The sequence below is a fragment of the Pelodiscus sinensis genome, chromosome 7 (genome assembly GCF_052426305.1).
Source record: "Pelodiscus sinensis isolate ZL-2025 chromosome 7, ASM5242630v1, whole genome shotgun sequence".
Lineage (NCBI taxonomy): Eukaryota > Metazoa > Chordata > Testudines > Trionychidae > Pelodiscus > Pelodiscus sinensis.
The window spans coordinates 17,690,917-17,713,819 of NC_143058.1; the positions used below are offsets into that span (position 1 = coordinate 17,690,917).

Genomic DNA, 22,903 nt, shown 5'->3' on the forward strand with positions numbered 1-22,903 from the left:
GAGGTCTTTAGAACATTAAAATATTCATGTAAAGTAGAATGCCTGGTTATATTAAAATAGTAAATTGATCAGTAGGCAGGTAGCACCATAATTAACAAATCCTGAAGTATCTCATTATGTCCTTTTCTGATGGTAGAATGAGTGGATATTAAAAAAGTGACTCCACAAATTTCTCTCACAGTGTTGTAGTATCTGAGGCCAGGTATACATTGGACCTGGAAAGTCAGCTTATGGCACACCACTCCAGCTATGCAAAATGAGTAGCTGGAGTTGGCTTACCTTCAGCCGAGCCATGGTGGCATCCATTCTGTGGGAAACCAACAGAGCAAATGCTCCCTTCGGCTGCCCTTACTCCTCACAAAAGGAGGAATATTGGACACCAGCTGAAGCCGCCCTTAGTGTTCAATTTAGGGGTCTATACTAAACCCTTTAAATCGAACACTAGAAGATCAACTACTGGAGCGTGAAACTTCTGGTAAATATAGGCCAGCTGTTGGTGTCACATAGTCTTTGAGGTGTTTACTCTTACAAACACCCACTGCACTATTCTGCAATACCAGAACTATTTTCCCTCAGCTGGGAAATGATGGCTTTCCTTCAAACTGTAGAAATCCACAGCCTTTCCTTTGAATCCATTTCCTCTGTAGTAAGGCTTCATTACTGTCCACATATTCGCCATACACAGCTCGAAAGGAAACTTGTAATACCAGATAACAGGTGGCAACAATTTAAAGATTAGAAAGGGACCTTGTGGATCCTAAAGCAGAGAACATGGGTCAGCCCTTGCCTGCAAGGACCCTGGTGTAGCAGGGTGAAAAGCAAAGGTCATATATATGGATCAATTGGCAATTCCATTATGCACTGTAACTCCAATGTCACCATGTTGATCCAGATCTTTAGGAAAACTTAGACCCAAGCACCCAGCCACACTTTCTCCACTGAGCACTAGGGATCTCTGGAGAGGGGATGGAAACCTCACAAAGGGTGAAAAACTATTTCACACAGTTTACTCCAGACTTCTGGAATCTGCTTCTAGAGTGTTAACTTGACAAGAAAAGGGAAATGCTCTGTAGCAGCAGTACCCCATTTTCCTACCTTTTTTTTAGGCTCTTTCCCATGTGTTGCACATAGGAAACCCTAGCAGTGGTAGGTTACAAATTGTGCAGGGGATTCACCTCCTGTGTGGAGCCTCAAAATACTACCTCCCTCTTTGCCCATGGGAACTAATTCTGCCATGCTGAGTTATGCTATCTCTGGATACATGAAGAATGATAGTTGATGATATGCACATAAATTAACAGGGCTGTGCAACCCCCCTCCCCCCACCAGCAAACACACAAAATGTATTTGCAGATTTGATTTCTCAGATTTCCCAGAGGAAAAATCTATTTGTAAATGGGGTGAATTCCTCCCCTCTCCCCCCAAAAAAATCTGCATAAAAACGTGAAATTTTGCTCAGGGGTTATTTCAGGAAAATTCACAATTTCACACATTTTTGCATGCTCTTGGTAAAAAGCTGGCCATAGCAGAGGAATTCCTTATGTATTATAACACGATATACTCCAGAAGAGCACATTTAAGACTGTAATTCCATCTCAAGGTTTCAGTGACATTGACAAATCACTCAGGCTTTACTCTTTCAGTTTATCTCATCAGAATCTCTCAGTGGAACCACAGACTTCTCATACACTGCTGGGTGTAGTACTTTATCCCTTACAGTACAGTACATACTTAATTTAAACAAAAATTAGCCCTTGTGGAGCAATTTCAAAATCACAATAAAGCATACCCAATACAGGTTACTGTGTGATATTACTCTTCTTGAATCTTTGAAAGCTCTCAGCTTGTCTTCATGCATCACTATGCCCCAGAGGTTTGATATCTCACTGTGGCATGGCTTACAATGTCTTACTGCTTAGTTGCACTATGGTAGATTTATCTGTTTACCAGTTATTACCTGGATTTGTATAGAGATTAGCTTTTTGTGAGTGACCCAAAAAGTCCAATTTCCTACACCTATTGTTCTCCTCTCCTCTTATAAATGATCTCAGTATGAACAGAGGTGGGAGTACTGTAACACTTAACAGTTATTAGCATTTAGAAGAATACCCTCTCCATTCCATGGATGTTAAATTAGCTGGTACTACTCAGCAGTAGGTAAGCAGCTGTTAAATACCATCAATACTCAGCACATCTCTTTATTAAATGTATTTAAATCTTTTTTATTATATCTGCAAAAACTCCATGGTTCCTATGACTTTGGGTGGATCCATTATTGAGAAAATATGTTGTCATAAAAAATCTGACTTTCAGCACAAAAGGATTCAGAGCGTTTCTGTCTGTTTTTGGAAAATAAACACAATATTTCCTAAATTATAGACTAAAATATTGAAAGTGAATCACTAGCAAATATGTCACCATTATAAGATATGCAATTGCTTTAAGTGCACAAGGATCAATCCTCTGATTTTATATATAGCAACAGTATAAGCTTCCCCAGATTGCCTTGCCTCATGGCTGACCTCTGTAGACCACCACAAAGCTTGAGAGTGCAGACTCATTTCCAAATCTACGCAAGGTGGAATTGGTGGCACAGAGTCAAAGATTTTGTTCTGAAGATGTGGAGATGAAATATTCTTCCCCAATCAGGAGGAACACGTATGGAGTCATTTTGTAGTAACGGTAGTGTGTGTAGGGCTTTAGCAAATGTTAATTGTTCCCTCCATATGGTCTGTCCACTGATCTTTAGAATTTGTGAATATGGGTGGTTGTCCTCCAGATATTCCTACATGGCCTACCCATAAATCCCAATCTGCACTGTTGCCATATGCAAAACTGCAATACAATACAGTTCCATAGCATGAAGCTCAAGCATCCCCTGTATATCTTCTTTACTACCCAGCCTTAGACTATCCATTCCTCTGCTGTGTATATGGAAACCTTCCATTTCCATCTGGAGGAACAGGCTTTCGCCTATAACCCTTACATTCTGCTGAGAGCCCACAAGATTATGATGCTATTTTTTGATGCCCAAAAGGAACCAGATTGGGAGACAGGACACATTGTGGATAGGACACACAAAAACAAAGATAGGAGGAACTATGAAGAATTATTGATCTTAGCCAAGCCAATTCTAAATATTGAATGGGATGAAGCTATATATTCCATTATCAATCCTAGCAGGCACCCAGTTCCCAAAATTATTATTCAGGATGATTACTGGGAGAACACTGGTCATATTTTGACACTTTGCAGTTGCATCAATGAAACACCAACTGAAAAATTTATTCTGAATAAAAACATGCATTTCTAATTCAATGGTTTACATGCCAAAAATCAGAGAAACAATCTACCTTTTGAGTAAGTAGAGCTTGAACAACCTGGTTGGCTACCTGTAAGAAATAAATAATAAAATAATATTACTGAGCACTGTATTATTATATTGAGTTGTTTCATGAAGGAGACTCTTTCCAGAGGGATACAGGTTGGAGCTCCCTGGTCTGGTACGCTGGGGACCTAATTGGTCCCAAAGAAGGGATTTTGCCAGATCAGGGGAGGTCATTTCTGGCTCCCCTGCTACCAACCCCATCTCCTGCCCTGCCGCTCTACTGAGCTTCCTGGCTCCCCCAGCAGCTCAGCTAGGTCATGCTCGGGTCTTCCTGGCATACCCTTCCCGTGCACTGGCCTTCACGGCTCCTGCCACCCCAGCCCAGCTGGGCTGAATGCCAGGTTTCCTCTCTGCCCTCACATTGTGCCAGACTCCCCACCCCCTGTGGCATGATGGTTGCCGGACCAGAGAGTTTTGGTTTATAGAGGTGCAACGTGTCCTACTGTAAGCCATTTCCCCCACGGAGTAAACTCCCAAACCCACTCTGTAAATCAGATAATGACATTTTTCCTGGTTCCCCATTTCATACCAAACATATACATCGTAATAATTTTAATATGACATTACCAATCTTTGTTTTGTTCTTCTGGATCCAAAACAGTTGAAAAGAATACAAAGTAAGGGTCATATCTCCTGCTGATGTAAATCACTGTAGTTGCACTGACTTCAATACAGCTACACTGATTTGCACTAGCTGAGGATGTGATCAGCTTAATTGTTTCTTGATTCAATATCAACAAAAAGGTACATCTATCATGACAGGCAAGAAACAATCAAATGAGACAGAAAATTTAAATACCTACAGTTATCATAATATGATTGGAAGCATTCACATCATAATGTATAATTGACTTGAATCAGATTACACACCATTGATTAGTTGACCTGTATATGCAGCAGGGAATTTTTAAATTTTATTCAAGTGTCTTCTTATTATTTAGATTTTTGACACAGAGGAATGTTTTTGCTAAATATTTCATTTAAAATGTATTACCATAATCAAAGGACATTTTTGAAACTATAAATGTATTGTCACATGTTCAGTCTGTCTCTTGTGATTCCTTTTTGAAACATAATCACAGGCTTAACTCTATGCATGGAGCCTAGTTTCTAGTCCGTTTTGGCTTTTTAAAAGTTAAACTAGAATACATGAGGCTGTCACTTGGAAGTACAAATCTACATTGCCTGTCTTTACTGTTAGTGAATTTAAAGTAAAAATATAAAAAAGACCATTCAAGTGAACTGAATCATGAGCAAAGAGCTGAAGCTAATTCATTTCTGTAAATAATTCAGTTCTTTAAGACCCAAAACTTTGATTTGATTCATAGTCTCGTAAAATGGCCCAATATCTATTTTTTTCTCCAAACTGGTCCCTAATTTAAGGCAGCCTGTGGAACAATGGTCACACAAAATAGCTCTATACATGATTTAACAGAAGACAGACGAATACTGGAACTGTAATAACCCACAGGAGTAAATATGTTATATTCCAGGTGTTGCCCTACAGGCTTTTAGAATCTACATCTGACAGTGTTCCTTCTAGCATGTACTTTTAACGTCTGTTTGCTCTACCTGAAAATTGAACAAATCACATCTAATACATTATTTCTGTAGACATAAGGTTACTTTACCAAAAAGGACTAAAGGATTCTTTGCAATATGTACACAGCACTTGCAAAACCATTACCTATAAAATTATTTTTACAGCTTTATATACTACACAGAGAAGTGTAAATGGAATAATCTCCCAGCTGAGAAAAAAAAGCTAATGCACATTGGACAATTTTTTCTAACTTGGGTGCCTGAAGATAGGACATCCAGGAAAATTAATCTGAATTATTTAAAGGTGTGAATTTGAAGAGGATTAATGAAATCATGTAAAAAAAAGTATATGTGAACATCTTCATTCAGAATCAAAGTAAAGTAAAGTTTCATTCACTTCCACAGTGATTTAAACTACATAAATAAGGCCTCTTTAATTTTGATCAGCATCATCCACATATGGATTTAATGTGGTTTAATTAATCCACTTCAAATTAACACATTTAATTTGAACTAATTTTCCTGGATGTCCCAGCACAAGACAAGCCTAAATGCTGCTTGATTTTCACAGATACTAATGACCACAGTTCCCAGGAAACTCTGAACACTTCTTTGGAAAACAGACTGTGTTTAAATTACTAGCTAAACACTTTACAATGTAAGGATGTCCTGATTCTGCTTGCTGGCTAGAGCTGGAGAGGCTCTGCCCTGGGTGCATCTGGAAGGCCACTCCTAGCCCTCCCTCTCCCTGATGCTAAGGGTAGGAGAATCTTCCATGCTAAGGGAAGGGAGAATCTTCCCTGATTTTGTTCCTAACTTCAGATTCTCAGCCTGGTGCATTGCCTCAGGCCCAGAGTAAGGCTGAAATCTGAGTCACAACCTCTATTATTAATGTGGGAGGGGAATGCCACACCTGAGTCATGCTGGACCTCCTGCATGAGGCTGCAATGCCTCTCAGTCAAATTTGGTCTGGTCATTCTTAGCACACCTTGGTTTCTGCATGTGAAGTATTTGTTTTAACAGAGCTGTATTTTTAATATATCCATTTGTGTAACATTCAGGGTTTTCTAATTAAACAAACAGAAGCCCTGATAAATATTTTCTTTAATTTTTGTTAAAGTGCCTATTGAAGAAGCCTTTATATGGTGGAGTTGCTAATTAGAAATGTATAATAGTAATATTAATATGCAATCATTTTAAGATTCTATCCATCTGCTGTGTATATGGAAACAGTCATTTGTACATTTTTCTCTCTATCAGTACAACCAAGCTTGACAGAAATCTTTGCTGGCACAACTAATGTGAATAAACATTATACTACTGCTTTCCAATAAACTGACAGTCAAATTCCTGAATAGGAAACTAGGTTTAAGCATGTAAGATCAAGACCATAAAATACAGGAAGATAATCCTGTTTCTTGCATTATGTTTTCTTGAGACAGAGAGATAGGTTTACAGTATATTTTTGAATTTTAAATAAATGAGCTCCTTTTCTGCTTTGTGTAGTATTGAACATTTCAGTGCTACTTACTTCCAAATATTATTCCAGAGATGTTCATGTGTCAACTTCAAATGAAATACTGGAGACGGGCAATTAATTTTAAAAATCTGTGACTATATTAATAGAATTCATAAAGGATTTTGCTTCAGTTACGTTCACATCTCGTGTGTTTTCTGTCTATGAATATTTGAATTTGAGTTTCATTGGTGAAAATGATTGGAGAAGATGAAATTTTAAGCCATAGGAATAAGCCTGAAGAGGGAATGAGGGGCACGAAATGAATAAGGAAGAAAGAATGATGGCATTGAGCAGGAACAGAGGAGGAAGTAATGGGAGTGAACAAGGCTACACTCATAGGTTTTAAATGTAAGCTGAGTCCGCTATTTGCTCCCCAAAGAAAGGCAGAAAGAGGGAACTCTGATGCCTTCATCTCCTTAGTTCTTGTTTGTTGAGGGTGTCAGGGCTATTGACACCTCAGCAGAGGTGCGTATCATGGGAAAGCTCTGCTTTTGCCACTGCATCATGACTAGGCTGGGGTGATGCTGGGATTGCACACTCAGGTCGAAGCCTATAGTGCCATGTAGGGCCAACCACAGAGTCTGCTGATGTGGTGGCAAGTTTACCTTTTGCTTGGGACAGACTCTGGCCTTCCTGGATAGAAATCAGTGGTTTGGGAAGGAGGGTCCACAGGACAATGGCAGATTCTCTCAGTCAACCGAGAGACCTACAACCATCACTGTGCCAAATAGGGGCAGGGCAACATCACAGAAGCACAAGGCCCCAGGGTTTATGAAGTGCTCTGAATCCAGCCCTCTGCACTGTGCAAGACATGAAGAGGATGAAATACACAGTTGATCCACAGCACTTCCTTTAGCCTAAAAAGGGCACAGTAAGCACAGTAAGCATCATGTCTGGCTGAGGCAGTCACCACCTGTGGCTTCTTCTGCTGTTTGACACGGATGAGATCCTGTGGTTTTTGTGGAGTCCAAAGATGATGATTCATGTTTAATTTGATTGTTGGGTAGGAAATTAAAAATAATTTTGACTCTGAAGCTTTCTTTCGGAGGGCTGATCTACTGAAGCTTTGGGACTGATCAGAGCCTATTGTTTTCAGGACAACTGAGTCCCTTTGCCTCATCCAGCCAGGTCATTTTAGTGGTAAAAATGAAGATGCAAGCCATCCTGAAAGGAAAGAGGCAGATCCCAGGCAGATGATCGGCGATCCTGAGGATTGCAGAGGAAGCTCCTAGAATCTGGGCTAAACAGGAAAAAGACCAGGGAAGGAGCTCCTGTCTGGGAAGTATGGGGCTTGTGCCTGGAACCTAGACTCTCAGGCTATGTCTATATTTACCCACGGATTGATGCCCTGAAGGTTGATCTTAGTAAAGAGCTGCTAAATTGAATTCTGAAGGCACCACCATCAATGCCAGCACTCCTACTCCTCGCGAGGAGTAAGGGAAGTTGACAGGAGCATTTCCCCCGTTAGCCTCCCGCTATGGGGACAGTGCCAAAGTATGAATTACGGTACATCCACTCCAGCTATGCAATTCACATAGCTGGAGTTGCCTATCTTGTTCAAACTGAACTTTTAGTGTAGACCCAGCCTTAGCATACGGAAGCTTTCCAAACAACAGAGACACAATTTTTCATATTACTACAGACCGGGTAGTTTAACTTCTGTGCCAGGGTAGATAATGGAGCAAGTAATTAAGGAAATCATCTATAAACACTTGGAAGGTGGCAAGATGATAGGGACCAGCCAGTGTAGATTTGTAAAAAACAAATCATATCAAACCAATCTGATAGCTTTCTTCAATAAGATAATGAGTCTTGTGGATAAGGGAGAAGCGGTGGATGCGGTATACCTAGACTTTAGTAAGGCGTTTGATATGGTCTCGCTTGATATTCTTATCAATAAACTAGACAAATACAACTTAGATGGGGCTACTATAAGGTGGGTGCATAACTGGCTGGATAACCATACACAGAGAGTAGCTATTAAGGGTTCTCAATCCTGCTGGAAAGGTATAACAAGTGGGGTTCTGCAGGAGTCTGTTTTGTGACCGGCTCTGTTCAATATCTTCATCAGATATTGATTTAGATTTAGATATTGGCATAGAAAGTACGCTTATTAAGTTTGCAGATGATACCAAGCTGGGAGGGATTGCGACTACTCTGGAGCATAGGGTCATAAATCAAAATGCTCTGGACAAATTGGAGAAATGGTCTGAGGTAAACAGGATGAAGTTTAATAAAGAGAAATATAAAGTGCTCCACTTAGGAAAGAACAATTGGTTTCACACATACAGAATGGGAAGCGACTGTCTAGGAAGGAGTACGGCAGAAAGGGACCTAGGGGTTATAGTGGACCACAAGCTGAATATTAGTCAGCAGTGTGATGATGTTGCAAAAATAGCAAACATGATTCTGGGATGCATTAACAGGTGTGTTGTGAGAAAGACACGAGAAGTCTTTCTTCCACTCTATTCAGTGCAGCTTAAGCCTCAGTTGGAGTATTGTGTCTAGTTCTGGGCACCACATTTCAAGAAAGATGTGGAGAAATTGGAGAGGGTCCAGAGAAGAGCAACAAGAATGATTAAAGGTCTAGAGAATATGACCTATGAAGGAAGGCTGAAAGAATTGGGTTTGTTTAGTTTAGAAAAGAGAAGATTGAGGGGGGACATGATAGCAGTTTTCAGGTATCTAAAAGGGTGTCCTAAGGAGGAGGGAGAAAACTTGTTCATCGTGGCCTCTCAGTATAGAACAAGAAGCAATGGGCTTAAACTGCAGTAAGGGAGGTTTAGGTTGGACATTAGGAAAAAATTCCTAACTGTCAGGGTAGTCAAACACTGGAATAAATTGCCCAGGAAGGTTGTGGAATCTCCATCTGTGGAGACATTTAAGAGTAGGTTAGATAAATGTCTATCAGGGTTGGTCTAGACAGTATTTGGTCTTGCCATGAGGGCAAGGGGGTGGACTCAATGACCTCTCGAGTCCTAGTATTCTATGATTTTTTTTAAAAAATTGTTCTTATTTTTTGACTAGCTCTACTGAGCATTCCTGGTCAGGAATAACTTTGGAGAAGGGTATGCTTATTTCAAAGGGGTCCATGGTATTCATGGTCCCATGGGCATTAAAAGGATTATTTGTTAATTGTGTTTGTGTCTGATTGCAGCTCCTACAGGAGTTAGGCAGCAGCAATATCCTGAGCATTCTTTGCTTCCAAATAAAAAGATCCCAGTGCAGCTAGCCACTGCCTTGCACTCAGGGATGGATTAAGGGGTGGGCGAGCCGGGCAGCTGCCCACGGTGCCAACCTGATGGCACCTGTAAGGGGCGTGCAGTGTCCCTTATAGCTGCCATCAGGTGCTGCGCGCCCGGCTCCCACAGCGCCACCCCCCCCATCCCTACAGTGCCCGCCAGCAGTGCCCTTCCCTCCATGGCCGTGGGGCCCTGCACGGCCAGGCACTGTGTGCCAGCAGTGGTGGCTGGGCCGGGCTGGGCAGCGCATGCACCGTGTGCCCCGGGGGTGGGCCCCAGGTTGCGCACCAGCAGCCAGGCCGGGCAGCACATGCGCTGTGCGTCCCGGGAGCGGGCCCATGCTCCCTAGGGGAGGGTGGGCCCTGGGCTGTGCACCAGTGGCCGGGCCGGGCAGTGCATGCGCCATGCACACTGGGGGCGGGCCCGTGCATGTGTCGTGTGCTCCAGAGCGGGCCCGTGTTCCCTGGGGGGGAGGCAGGCCCATGCATGCGCCATGTGCCCGGGGGCTGCAACATGGCTCGGGCCAGCCCTGCTTGCACAGCAGAAGCAACACAGCAGTCTCACAAAAGCAGCAGTGGCAGCAGCAGGGGTGAGATCAGGAAGTCAGAGGATGGACCCCTCCCTTTCAGCATGAGGATTAATGTAGTAGGCAAAAGAAAATGATCTAACATGCCATTTACCCATCCATTTTTCCTCCCCAGTTGTCACTAATGCTTCCCCATCCCCACCAAGATGGGGACTCTGTGCAAGGGCACGGAGTGCACTTTGGTTAATCTGGGCTTCCTGCTAAGCATCCTTCTTTCAGGACCAAGGGAAGGAGCAGTTAAGTCCCTTTATATAAAGAAATAGCTGAAACAACAGAAGCTACTGCCAAAGGCAATGGGCTGCATGGGGATGCTAAACCAGGCATGTGAGCTGAGGGCTCCCTGATTGTAAACTCAGAGCTAAAGGGTTGTTTGGCAAGCTGTGTTTGTGTAAGAGGAGAGAAAGTTAGCAGACAGCTAGAGACACAGTCACGAACTTGGGCCTGAAGCAGAACAACAGAACTTCTTGGGCTGGGAACCTAGTGGAAAGACTTGGGAAACTTCTCGTTTGTTGTTTGTTTCTATTATGTTTGGAGAAATCTGTCATAAAAGCTTTGATAAATTCACATTACCTCATCGAGGCACCTTTCATACTGTTCTCTTTGATTTTCATTTTCCAGAGCCAATGCTGAATTCTCTGCCTGCAGTAAGAGAGAGAAAAAAAAAGACTAATGAACCATTGGGTATTTTGTGCTGCATGATGACAACTTATGCAATGCATGTACTGTACCTACCTCCTTAGGATCCAAAATATCCTCATAAAATGCACAACATATATTTGCTTTAAATTACTGTTATAAATAAAACTGAAATGTCTTTGAGTTTTATGAAGTCACCCACAAAAAATGCATTACAATTTAAGAGAACTGCAAGCACTGACATTCTGAACACCTCTGTAACCTAGTCTTGTCAGATGCAAAGGTAGAAAAACACTGGAAATGATTGTTTGCACATCATTTTTTTTCTCCTGGTAGGTTGAAACTGACACCCAGCCTGCATGGACAAAGTATCTGATGGAAATAGAATCTAATCCAAGCTTAAGCAATGTGAAGGGCAGCCCTATGGGATTTCTGTTGCTGGAACCCTTGATAAGCCCTGTTCCAGAGGGTGCAGTAACTGAGGGTATGTCTACACTACAAAGTTAATTCAAACTAACAGCTGTTAGTTCGAATTAACTTTGATAGGCGCTACACATGCAAACCGCTAGTTCGAACTTAATTCGAATAGTGGAGCGTTTAATTCGAACTAGGTAAACCTCATTCCACGAGGACTAACGCCTAGTTCGAATTAACTAGTTCGAATTAAGGGCTGTGTAGCCACTTAATTCGAACTAGTGGGAGGCTAGCCCTCCCCAGCTTTCCCCGGTGGCCACTCTGGGCACCACCAGAGAAACTCTTCTGCCCCCCTCCCGGCCCCGGAGCCCTTAAAGAGGCACGGTCTGGCTACGGTGCCCGTGCCAGGTGCAAGCCTGCCAGCACCCAGCCAGCAGACCCTGCACCTGGCACGGCTCGAGCCAGACACCCGCTGCCACCCAGCCCTCCGACTCTTCCCAGGACCAGGCTGGCGGCTCCGGGGAGCCTGCCCAGGTCCAAAAGAGGCGGGCGCCCACCAGGTCTAGTGCAGACATCATGGACCTCATCCACGACCTCCGCACTAGGCACAGGAAAGTGGCCGTCTAGGGCAGGAGAGCTGCCAGCCGGACCACCCAGGAGCAGGTTAGCATGAAAATCAAGGTGGTCCACTGAGACCCCCGACCCTGAGCTCTGAGCTTAGAATGGCCGTACTGGGTCAGACCAAAGGTCCATCTACTCCAGTAGCCTGTCTGCCAACAGTGGCCAACACTAGGTACCCTGGAGGGGGGATGGACCGAAGACAATGACCAAGCCATTTGTCTCGTGCCATCCATCTGCAGCCTTCCACAAACAGAGGCCAGGGATACCATTTCTACCCCTTGGCTAATACCACTCCATGGACCCAACCTCCATGACTTTATCTCACTTCTCTTTAAACTCTGTTATAGTTCTAGCCTCCACAGCCTCCTGCAGCAAGGAATTCCACAGGTTGACTATTTGCTTTGTGAAGAAGACCTTTCTGTTATTAGTTTGAAGCCTGCTACCCATTCATTTAATTTGGTGTCCTCTAGTCCTTCTATTATGGGAACTAATGGAGAACTTTTCTTTATGCACCCTCTCCACACCACTCATGTTTTTATAGACCTCTATCATATCCCCCTCCATCTCTTCTTTTCTAAGCTGAAAAGTCCTAGTCTCTTTAGCCTCTCTTCATATGGGATCTGTTCCAAACTCCTAATCATTTTAGTTGTCCTCCCCTCTTTCACCCTCTCTCTTCCCCTCTCCCACCTCCTTTTCCCAGTCTCCCCCAGTTTTGTTCAATAAAGAGAGTTTCTATTTTTGAACACACGTGTCCTTTATTTTTTACATCAGGAAGGGGAGCTAGGGAGAGGTAAGTGGAAGGAGGTGAGGGAGGAATGGGGTATAAGCCCCCAATGAGGAGGATTGGGGTGGCTCTGCAGGCTCTTCAGGGTGGAAACTCTCCTGCAGCCCCCCGATTGTTCCCTCCCCCCAGATGGCAGCCTGAGGCAAGTGCAGCCGAGCTGATGGCCGAGTGCTGTGATGTGCCGAGTGTGGGCATTCAGGGCACTCCAAGCCAGGACTGCTTTGCAAGCGGGGAACCCCTGAGAACTGTCTGTCTGGGGTGGGGGTCAGGACCCTTTAAGCACAGCCCTCGGCTAGCCTGAGACAGCAGCTCCACGCTCTAAGTCCTAACCGGATGCCCTGCCAGCACTGCTTCCGGCCATCCTTAACCTCGGTTCAGGGTCCACTCAGTGTGGACATGCTAGTTCGAATTAGCAAAATGCTAATTAGAACTAGTTTTTAAATCTAGATGCGCTAATTCGAATTAGCTTAGTTCAAATTAACTAATTCGAACTAAATTAGTTTGAATTAGTGCTGTAGTGTAGACATACCCTGAGTTATTGTGGATATGGTTGCCACACAACAGTTTATGGATAAATTATACTCTCTAATCATAAAAAGTAATTTTCTTAATCCATCACATTAAAACCACATGCCCAAGTCTATCCTTTCAAGAGTGAAAAGGAATTCTATTTTACAAGTCTAAGTAAAATCTTAAAGTCAAACAATGAATTCCATTCTAACAAATGTCAGCTGAAAAATTAAAAGTTTCCTGTATACTAACGGCTTTAATCTGTACTTAGTAATCCACTGTTCTGAGATTTTTGCATAACGTACATGAAAAAGTAACACAAGCTCGTATTAACATTTAAATTGAGTTAAATCAGTGAATTCTTATTTATAAGTCTGTCTTCACCTTTGGAAGCTTCTGTGGAAATTCCCCCAAAATATAATAGGAACAAATACATCAGTTTTAAATAAGAGGAAGTTTCAACTATATTGCTCTCAAAGACTAAAAAATAAAACAAAATATAAAATATGTAAATTAAAGCTGGCCTTGGTAATCTATGTGTGGTCTCAGCTCATAATATAACAATCAATACATTCAGCTATGTAAATAAAATAGCTGGTATCAATGTACCTTAAGGTGAACTTTGGAGCTGTTCCCACAGTGGGAGGTCAGAAGGAGAAACGTTCCCATTGGCTTCCCTTATTCCTCGCAACTCCTTCTTACTCTTCCTTTACTAGACCCTTGCACTAAATCGAACACTAGAAGATTGACTGTGGCACTCTTTCTACAAGTCTCCACATGGCCTAAGAGAACATTTTGCCTGGAGAGTTATCTTTCTGAAGGAAGCAAGCAAGAAACCTGAGCAAAATTGCAACTAGTTAATTCACCCGGCTTTATTTCTAATTCAAGAATAACCTAAAATAATATCTCGGGAGAAGAAAAGGAAATGTCTATAATTAGAGAGTATTTAAGAAGCACAGAAAAAGGTTATTTATGTTTCTAAATAAACAGTTTTAAAAGTCAGCAGTATACTCCAGAAACATCTATCAGCAAATGTTATAAAATTCTCTGCATCATAGCTGCTTCATACAGCACAACAATTGGTTACAAGAGAATCTCCAAGTGTCTCAGGAAAGTGGTGGAACAAAATGCAGGAAAAGGTCCAGCTGCAGGAGGGAATTCAAAGCAGAAACAAAGGTAGAAGCAAAAAGCAGAACAACAAAAGCAGCAGTTGGAGTTTGAGAGCCGGATATTCAAACATTCAAGAAAACATCACACATAGATATAGCTAAAACAGAAGGAGGAAGAAATATACTATCTGTAACATAAGGAAAGAGCCAGTCCACCCAGGAAACAGACACATATCATCAGTTTGGAAAAGGGTCCCATACTCCTTGTGATTGCTGATTTAAAGATGCACATTGCAGAAGGTGCAATAAAAAAGTCATATTCAAACAGTTAGTTACGCTGGAGTAAATAAGGAAGAGACCAAATTAGGATATAGAAAAAGGAATATCAATGTACACCCTGTAGACAGAGGCAGACACCTCTGAGTAGCTACTGTGGATATAGCGTGAGCAATAATTACATGTCAGCAATCAGGTAGGCATCCAAATGGTGGGGAAAATTATTGAAATGGAATTGGACGCTGCCCCCATAGTCATATGTTTGGATATGAGAAAAGTTTAAAAAAAAAACTAAGAGGGGGAGATATCAATGTTACTAAAACATAGATGGGAGAAAAGCTAGTACCAACTAGAATAATGCAACAGAATGTTGAGTTTAACAATAGATAATATTTCTTAGATTCATATATCGTTGAGAAGGGAGGCTCAGCCTGGTGGGGCTATGAATGGTTACGTAAAGTTTCTCTGGATTGGAAATCTAGAAAGATTTATAAAGTCACTTTGGCTGTGTCCAGACTCAGGGTTTTTTTCGAAAAAAGTAGTCTTTTTTCGAAAAAACTTCATCTGCGTCTAGACTGCAGCCGCGTTCTTTCGAAATTAAATCGAAAGAACGCGGCTTTTCTTTCGACGGCGGTAAACCTAATTCCACGAGGAAGAACGCCTTTTTTCGAAAGTGCTCTTTCGAAAAAAGGCGTTCTTGAAAGCAAACAGGGCTTTTTAGAAAGAAAGCATCCAGACTCACTTGCTGCTTTCTTTCGAAAAAGCGGCTTGCTTTTTCGAAAGTTCCGCGTGCTGTCTAGATGCTCTCTTTCGAAAGAGGCTTTTTCGAAAAATACTTTCGAAAAAGCCTCTTTCGAAAGAGGCTTGCAGTCTAGACATAGCCTTTCAGAACACCACACTAAAACAGCTGAACAACAGCTGGAAGAGATACTATGTCGGGCACTGAGAACAATCAAGTAAGGCACGGGAGTTCTAAAATGCATGAAGGCTAAAATAAGTCTAGCCAAGAAGGCACAACCCACGTTTCACAAAACTCAGCCTGTTCCTTTCAGTATTCACTCAAAGGTATGGAAATGGAAAGTCTATGCAGAAAGGGCCTACTTTCAAAAGTATCCTGGAGAGAGTGAGGAAAAATGTGGTGTGGTAAAGGTTTGTGGATATTTTAAGTATCTGCAAATGGAAGTTCAGAAAGAATCTAAAGCAAACCTCGCAATATACACTCAAAAGGTTGTGTGCCAGCGTAACAGGTTAGTGTTTACTATTGCTTCAGCTCCTGCCATATGGCAATATAGTTTTGCAAGGTATTCTGAGAATACCATGGTATTTGGATGACATGACTGGGTGTGTCTAGACTACAGGGTTTTGTCGACAAAAGTGGACTTTTGTTGACAAAACTATACCTGCATCTACACTGCCGCTGAGTACTGTTGACATAACATCGACAGAACTCAGAAGTTTTGTTGACGGCTGTAAACCTCATTCTAAGAGAAATAACACCCTTTGTCGACAGAGTTCTGTTGACAGAAGGCGTTATTACATCTACACTGTCCTTTGTGTCTACACTGTCATGTCGACAAAGCGGCTTGCTTTGTCGACAGAACTGGCTGTAGTCTAGACGCTCTTTGTTGACAGATGCTTTGTCGACAGTATCTGTTGACAAAACCCTGTAGTCTAGACGTACCCACTGTGACCAGTGGAAGTGATGAGGAATATCTGGAAACCCTGTAGAGGGTATTAAAGTCTCTGGAAGAATATAGGTTATGAGCCAGTTGCATGAAAAGTGAATTTTTCAAGGACTCAATAGCTTATTATATGCACGTTATTAATGCATAAGGCCTACATAAATCTCAGGAGAAGATTAAAGCAGTACTAGAAGCTCGTCTGTCAAAGAATGTGTCACAACTTAGATCACTTCTAAGATTTATTAACTACTATAGCCGATTTGCACCACACTTGGCAAATGTATTGCATCCTCTTAACGGTTTGCTGCAGACTGGTCAAAACTGAGTATAGTCACATGAGTGCCAAAAAGCTTTCTGGGAAGAAAAACAGTTGGTCATTGATCAGATAGTGCACTCGTGCATTGTAACTTATCCTTGCCTGTCAAGTTACCTTGTGATGCTTCTTCACATGGAAGTAAGGTAGTTATATTGCATACCATGCCAGATGGCAGTGAGCTACCCATAGTATTTGCCCCCAGATCTCTCTCAGTGTCAGAATGTAACTATGCATAAATAGACAATGAGGCTTTAAGTCTGATATTGAGTATGAAAAAATTCAATCAATGTTTACATGGGAGGAAATTCACCCTTGTCATAGACCACTAAGCCCTAATAACAATCTTCCATCTAAGAAAGGGAGTTCCCGTGACAACTGCAGCAAGTATGCAAAGCTTGGTCTTCTTCTTTGCAGGTTATATCTATAGCAGGAGTCACTGAGGGGCTGGAACACACAAACTATAGCAGGGGTCACCACAGGACTAGAACACAGAAACTATAGCAGGGGTCACCGTGGGGCTGGAACACACAAAATCTACTAGTCTGGACCCCCATAGGCTTTGGTGTGGGAGGGGAATGTGGGAAATGTCGTTCTCCTTGTCAGTTAGAGGACACTTCTGTGAGGGGTGGTTTCTTTTTCTTTGCCTTTCACTTGTGTCCACCCCCCCTCCAATTGATTTTTCTGTGGCCCCCAATCCATAAAAGGTCCCTTACCCCGATCTACAGCAAAAAATTCAAAAGAAAAGATGCTCACACAACCCCAGACAGGCTCCATCATCTGTTCATGCTAGTTGAAGGACAACTTGTAACAAAAACAAAATCTATCTAATTTGCAAACTTATTACAAATTGAAGGAGCCCCAGTGACTTATAGCTTGCTGGAGCAAGAAACCAAGAGGGATTCCACACTAACTCAGGTTTATGAAGCTATTCTGAAGGGCTGGAAATAAACAGAAAGCCGTAATCTGGCACCCATTTACATCGGAAAAGTTTAACATACAATACATCGAGGAATTCATATTATTATACCTAGCAAACTACACATATGTCTTAGAAAAGCTCCATGTAAATCATGTAGGAGTAGTAAAAATGAAGGCATATACCAGAATTTTTATATGGTGAGCATGCTAACAAATAGAGCCACTTGCTTAGGAATGTTTATGTTGCCAACACGTATCAGACATACCTAAACCAGCAACACTGAATGCCAGTGAAAATTGGGTAGGTTCAGAACAAACAGGACAAGAACAAGTTAAAATTACTTAGAAAAGTTAGATGTCTTCAAGTCACCAGGGCCTGATGAAATGCATCCTAGAACATTCAAAGAGCTGGTTGAGGAGGTATCTAAGCCATCAGCCATCATCTTTGAAAGTAATGGAAGATGGGAAAGATTCCAGAAGACTGGAAAGGGACAAATATAGTGCCCATCTATGAAAAGAGAAATAAGGAAAATCCAGGAAACTACAGACAAGTTAGCTTAACTTCTGTGCCAGGAAAGATAAGAGAGCAAACAATTAAGGAATCCATCTGCAAACATCTGGAAGATAATAATGTGATAAGTAACAACGTGAATTTTTCAAGAATAAATCATTTCAAACCAACCTGTTGTGGATAAGGAGAAAGTGGTAGATTTAGTACACATAGACTTTAGTAAAGCATTTTCTACTGTCTCACATGTTCTTATCAATAAAATAGGGAATACAATGTAGATGGGGCTACCATAAGGTGGGTGCATAACTGGTTGGATAACTGCTCTCAGAAAGTAGTTACCAATGGTTCATGGTCATGCTGAAAGTGACTATACTATCCCGTAGGCCACACCAGAGCTGAGCACATGCCACCTCCCTACCTTTGGTGGGTTCTGTATCCTCTGTTGGCTGTCTGGTTGCTCCCAGGGTGGGCAGGGCTTGGCCTGCTGGGTGGAGGCTCCAGCCCACAGCCCTGTCCTCTTCAGGCAAGTGCTGTATCTCCTAGTCCACTCAAGAACCCACCCCACCTCCCTGCCTGCTAGGATCAGTTTTGAGACCAGTTCTGTTCAATATCTTCATCACCAATTTAGATATTGGCATAGAGAATATGTTTATAAAATTTGAAAATGATATCAAACTGGGAGGGGCTGCAATTGCTTTGGAGGATAGGGTCATATTTCAAAATGATCTGGACAAACTGAAGACATGGTCTGAAGTAAAGAGAATGAAATTAACTAAGGACAAATGCAAAGTACTCTTCTTAGGACAGAACAATCAGTTTCACACATACAAAATGAGATATAGCTGTCTAGGAAGGAGTACTGAAGAAAATGGATCTAGGAGTCAGAGTGGACCACAAGCTAAGTCTGAGTCACAGTTCTAAGCACCCCATTTCAGGAAAGATGTGGAGAAACTGGAGAAAGTCCAGAGAAGGGGGGGGGACATTAAATGTCTAGAAACATGACATATGAGAGAAGACTGAAAGAAGTGGGCTTGTTTAGTTTAGAAAAGAGAAGATTGAGAGGAGACATGATAGCAGCTTTCAAGTACCTAAAAGGGTGTTACAAGGAGGAGGGAGAAACATTTTTCTCTTTGACCTCTGAGGTTAGGACAAGAAGCAGTGAGCTTAAATTGCAGTACTGGAGGTTTAGGTTGGACATTAGGAAAAACTTCCTGACAGTCAGGGTGGTTAATCACTGGAATAAATTGCCTAGGGAGGCTGTGGAATCTCCAGCTCCGGAGAAATTTAAGAGCAGGTTGGATAGATCTATCAGGGATGACCTAGATGGTGCTTTGTCCTTCCATGAGGGCAGGAGACTGGACTTGATAACCTCTCAAGGTCCCTTCCAGTTTTAGTATTCTATGATTACACCCCTGAGACTGGCCCTCAGCTTCCTGGCAGCACTGGTATATTGATTTTGCAGAACCCTCTAGTAGAGGTGGATGCCCATTCCAACTGGCTGCAAATTTTGCATGAAAACCACCGTAACGGCACAGATGGTAGAAAATCTTTTAATTTTAGAAAAATGGCATTAGGCTTGTTACCTCAGCACCATGCCACAGAGCCACAAATGGGTTGGCTGAAAGACTTGTACAAACTCTGATTTGAGCTCTGTGATCCATAACAGATGAGAAGGCATCATTGCAGCAAAATCTGGCTAGTTTCTTACTAGCATATCAAAACGCATTAGACATGCTATGATGAACTGAACAGCTCTGTTACTGGACCGAAATCTCAGGTCAGGCTTGGACTTACTAAAGAAGGATCGATGTCTATAAGTCATAAATAGTCACGTAAGTTAATCTGTGAAGAGAGAGCACCTTGTCACCTACAAATGGATCAAAGAGGGTAGGTGCAAGATGATCATGGATCAATAAATGGCTGCTAGCAAGTGTTAGGATTCAAATGAGGACTTTGTCCTATGGAGTGGCACTCAGTATGTTTGGGAACTTTAAGATTTGGGGGGTGACTCCATAACTGAAAACAGAAACAAAATTTGAGGAGCCATCAATTGTCCTCATGCTGGTGCCCCAATCTGAAGCATAGAAGTGATATATTTGAATGTACTGAGCAGAGTGTTGAATCTATTTATGTGAGTTTGCAGTTATAGTTTCATTTTTGAGTCAGTACTCACCAGAAAGCACAAGTATTGCACAATCTAGCTCTAAAATAGTAAGCATAGAAAAAACAGGATACAGATTGCTCCCATGTCTAGATTCCTAAAAGATCTGCTAACAATATAAAGTCCTACAGTTAATGTACAACTACAAAATAATGAAACTGAGCCCTACATTTCTTTCAGTCTGTCAGATTTTGACTGCTGTGATGTAGTAATAATATGGACTCTGAAACAAAGACTACTTGAATGTTATTGCCTAATATATGACTTCAGGAAGCCATTCCTTGATGAATACACTGACAAAATTAGGAAGTCTAAGCATGACAACTTTAATAATAAATAGTACATTTTTCCTCATTGCCTGCCACAGTGAAAATACCTGTAGAATACAAACTTTTTCACATCAGTGGCTTTGAATGTATACAGAAAGGATGTAATCCACTCTATGCTAGCTTGGCTTGTGTGCTTCTTGATTGCTGAGAAAATCATGTCCATTTATTTGGCATTTTTATAATGACTGAGCAAGGAAGGGAACACTTCAAAGACTTCATTTAAAACCGTGGTGCCAATACCTGTAAGGCTGAAAGACCTATACTTTATACAGTCTGTCATTCCATATTGTGACAGAACACTTAACTGTAAACCACAATCACCCCCCATATAACCTTGGGAACAGATTTAGTAGTCTTAAAAAAAAACTTTCTTGAAAATGGCGAAACCAATGTGCCTTTGCTCTTTGGAACAATGAATGGTAGAGAATTGTGAAAATCTTCCACTGCTCTTACAACTCAGATGTTTTACCTCAGGGTGTGTCTAGATTACAGGGATTTTTCAAAAAAAGTGGCCTTTTTTTGAAAAAACTTCCCCTGTGTCTAGACTGCTGCCGTGTTCTTTCAAAAGTAAATTGAAAGAACGTGGCAGTTTTTTCGACCGTGGAAAACCTTGTTTTAAAAGGAATAATGCCTTTATTCGAAAGCTCTCTTTCGAAAAAAGGCACTATGTAATGCAAACTGTGCTTTTTCGAAAGAGAGCATCCAGACTGCCTGGGCATGTTTGCTTTTTCAAAAGCACTGGTTGTAGTCTAGATGCTCTTTTTTGAAAGAGGCTTGAAGTCTAGACATAGGCTGAGAGTGCTCTCTGTTGGGAATCCGGATGATCCTTCTTTCCTCTTCCACCAGAATTCAGATTCCAGCCATCTTCTGACTAGGAAAGACTTGTGAGATTCACATGGAGTTAAAAGCAACACTTCTTATAAATATTTGAAAAGTTGGCTATAAATCAAAATAGGTTTTCCCTCTGGGTATGTCTATACTTGCACCCCAGTTCGAACTATGGATGCAAATGTAGGCATTCGAAATAGTCAATGAAGTCGGGATTTAAATATCCGACGCTTCATTAGCATGATTTCTCCTGCGCGTTACTTCAAATGCCAGCTATTTCAAAACTGAAAATGCGCACCAGGATGCGTTAGTTTGAAACAAACTGCTTGGTTCGAACTAACATTACTCCTAAAAAAATGTTACTCCTCAAAATGCAAAATGTTACTCAAAATGCAAAATGCATAGCTGGATCTGACTTACCTTAAGCCGAGCCACTGCAGCGTCTAAACTGAGGGAGGCTGACGGAAGCACATGCTCCTCACAGAATGAGGAGTACACAACACCAGCGGGGGCTGCCAATAGCATTTGATTTGGGGGTCTACACTAACCCTGCTAAATTGAACACTAGAAGATTTAGGACCGGTTTTGTTCAATATCTTTATTAATGACCTGAATGAGGGGATGGATTGCACCCTCAGCAAGTTTGCAGATGACGCTAAGCTAGGGGGAGAGGTAGATACGCTTGAGGGCAGAGATAGGATCCAGCTTGACTTAGACAAATTGGAGGATTGGGCCACAAGAAATTTGATGAGGTTCAACACGACAAGTGCAGAGTCGTGCACTTGGGACGGAAGAATCCCAAGCATTGTTACAGGCTGGGGACCAACCAGCTAAGTAGTAGTTCTGCAGAAAAGGACCTGGGGGTTACAATGGATATGAGTCAACAGTGTGCCCTTGTAGCCAAGAAGGGTAATGGCATATTAGGATGCATTAAGAGGAGCATTGCCAGCAGATCCAGAGATGTCATTATTCCTCTTTATTTGGCTTTGGTGAGGCCACATCTGGAGTATTGTGTCCAGTTCTGGGCCCCCCACTACAAAAAGGATATGGACACATTGGAGAGGGTGCAGCGGAGGGCAACCAAAATGATTAGGGGGCTGGAGCATATGACCTACGAGGAGAGGCTGAGGGAGTTGGGTCTGTTTAGTCTGCAGAAGCGAAGAGTGAGCGGGGATTTGATAGCAGCCTTCAACTTCCTGAAGGGAGGTTCCGAAGAGGATGGAGAGAGGTTGTTCTCAGTAGTGATGGATGACAGAACAAGGAGCAATGGTCTCAAGTTGTGGTGGGAGAGGTCCAGGTTGGATATTAGGAAAAAACTATTTCACTAGGAGAGTGGTGAAGCACTGGAATGGGTTACCTAGGGAAGTAGTGGAGTCTCCATTCCTAGAGGTGTTTAAGTCTTGGCTTGACAAAGCCCTGGCTGGGTTGATTTAGTTGGGATTGGTCCTGCCTATAACAGGGGGCTGGACTTGATGACTTTCTGAGGTCTCTTCCAGCTCTATGGTTCTATGATTCTATTATTCTATAAGAT

General features: G+C 42.1%; 1 protein-coding gene across 10 annotated transcripts in view; it reads right to left on the bottom strand.

The window, feature by feature from the left end:
- NCKAP5 (NCK associated protein 5) overlaps positions 1 to 22,903 on the bottom strand; it is a 659,073-nt gene that overhangs the window by 145,051 nt on the left and 491,119 nt on the right. For all 10 annotated transcript variants that reach the window (XM_075933271.2, XM_075933270.2, XM_025178765.3 and 7 more), the window contains 2 exons: positions 10,848 to 10,916; positions 3,354 to 3,392 (listed from right to left, as the gene is read on the bottom strand). In XM_075933271.2, the coding sequence (XP_075789386.2) occupies positions 3,354 to 3,392; positions 10,848 to 10,916 (108 nt within the window). The remainder of the gene's footprint in view (positions 1 to 3,353; positions 3,393 to 10,847; positions 10,917 to 22,903) is intronic.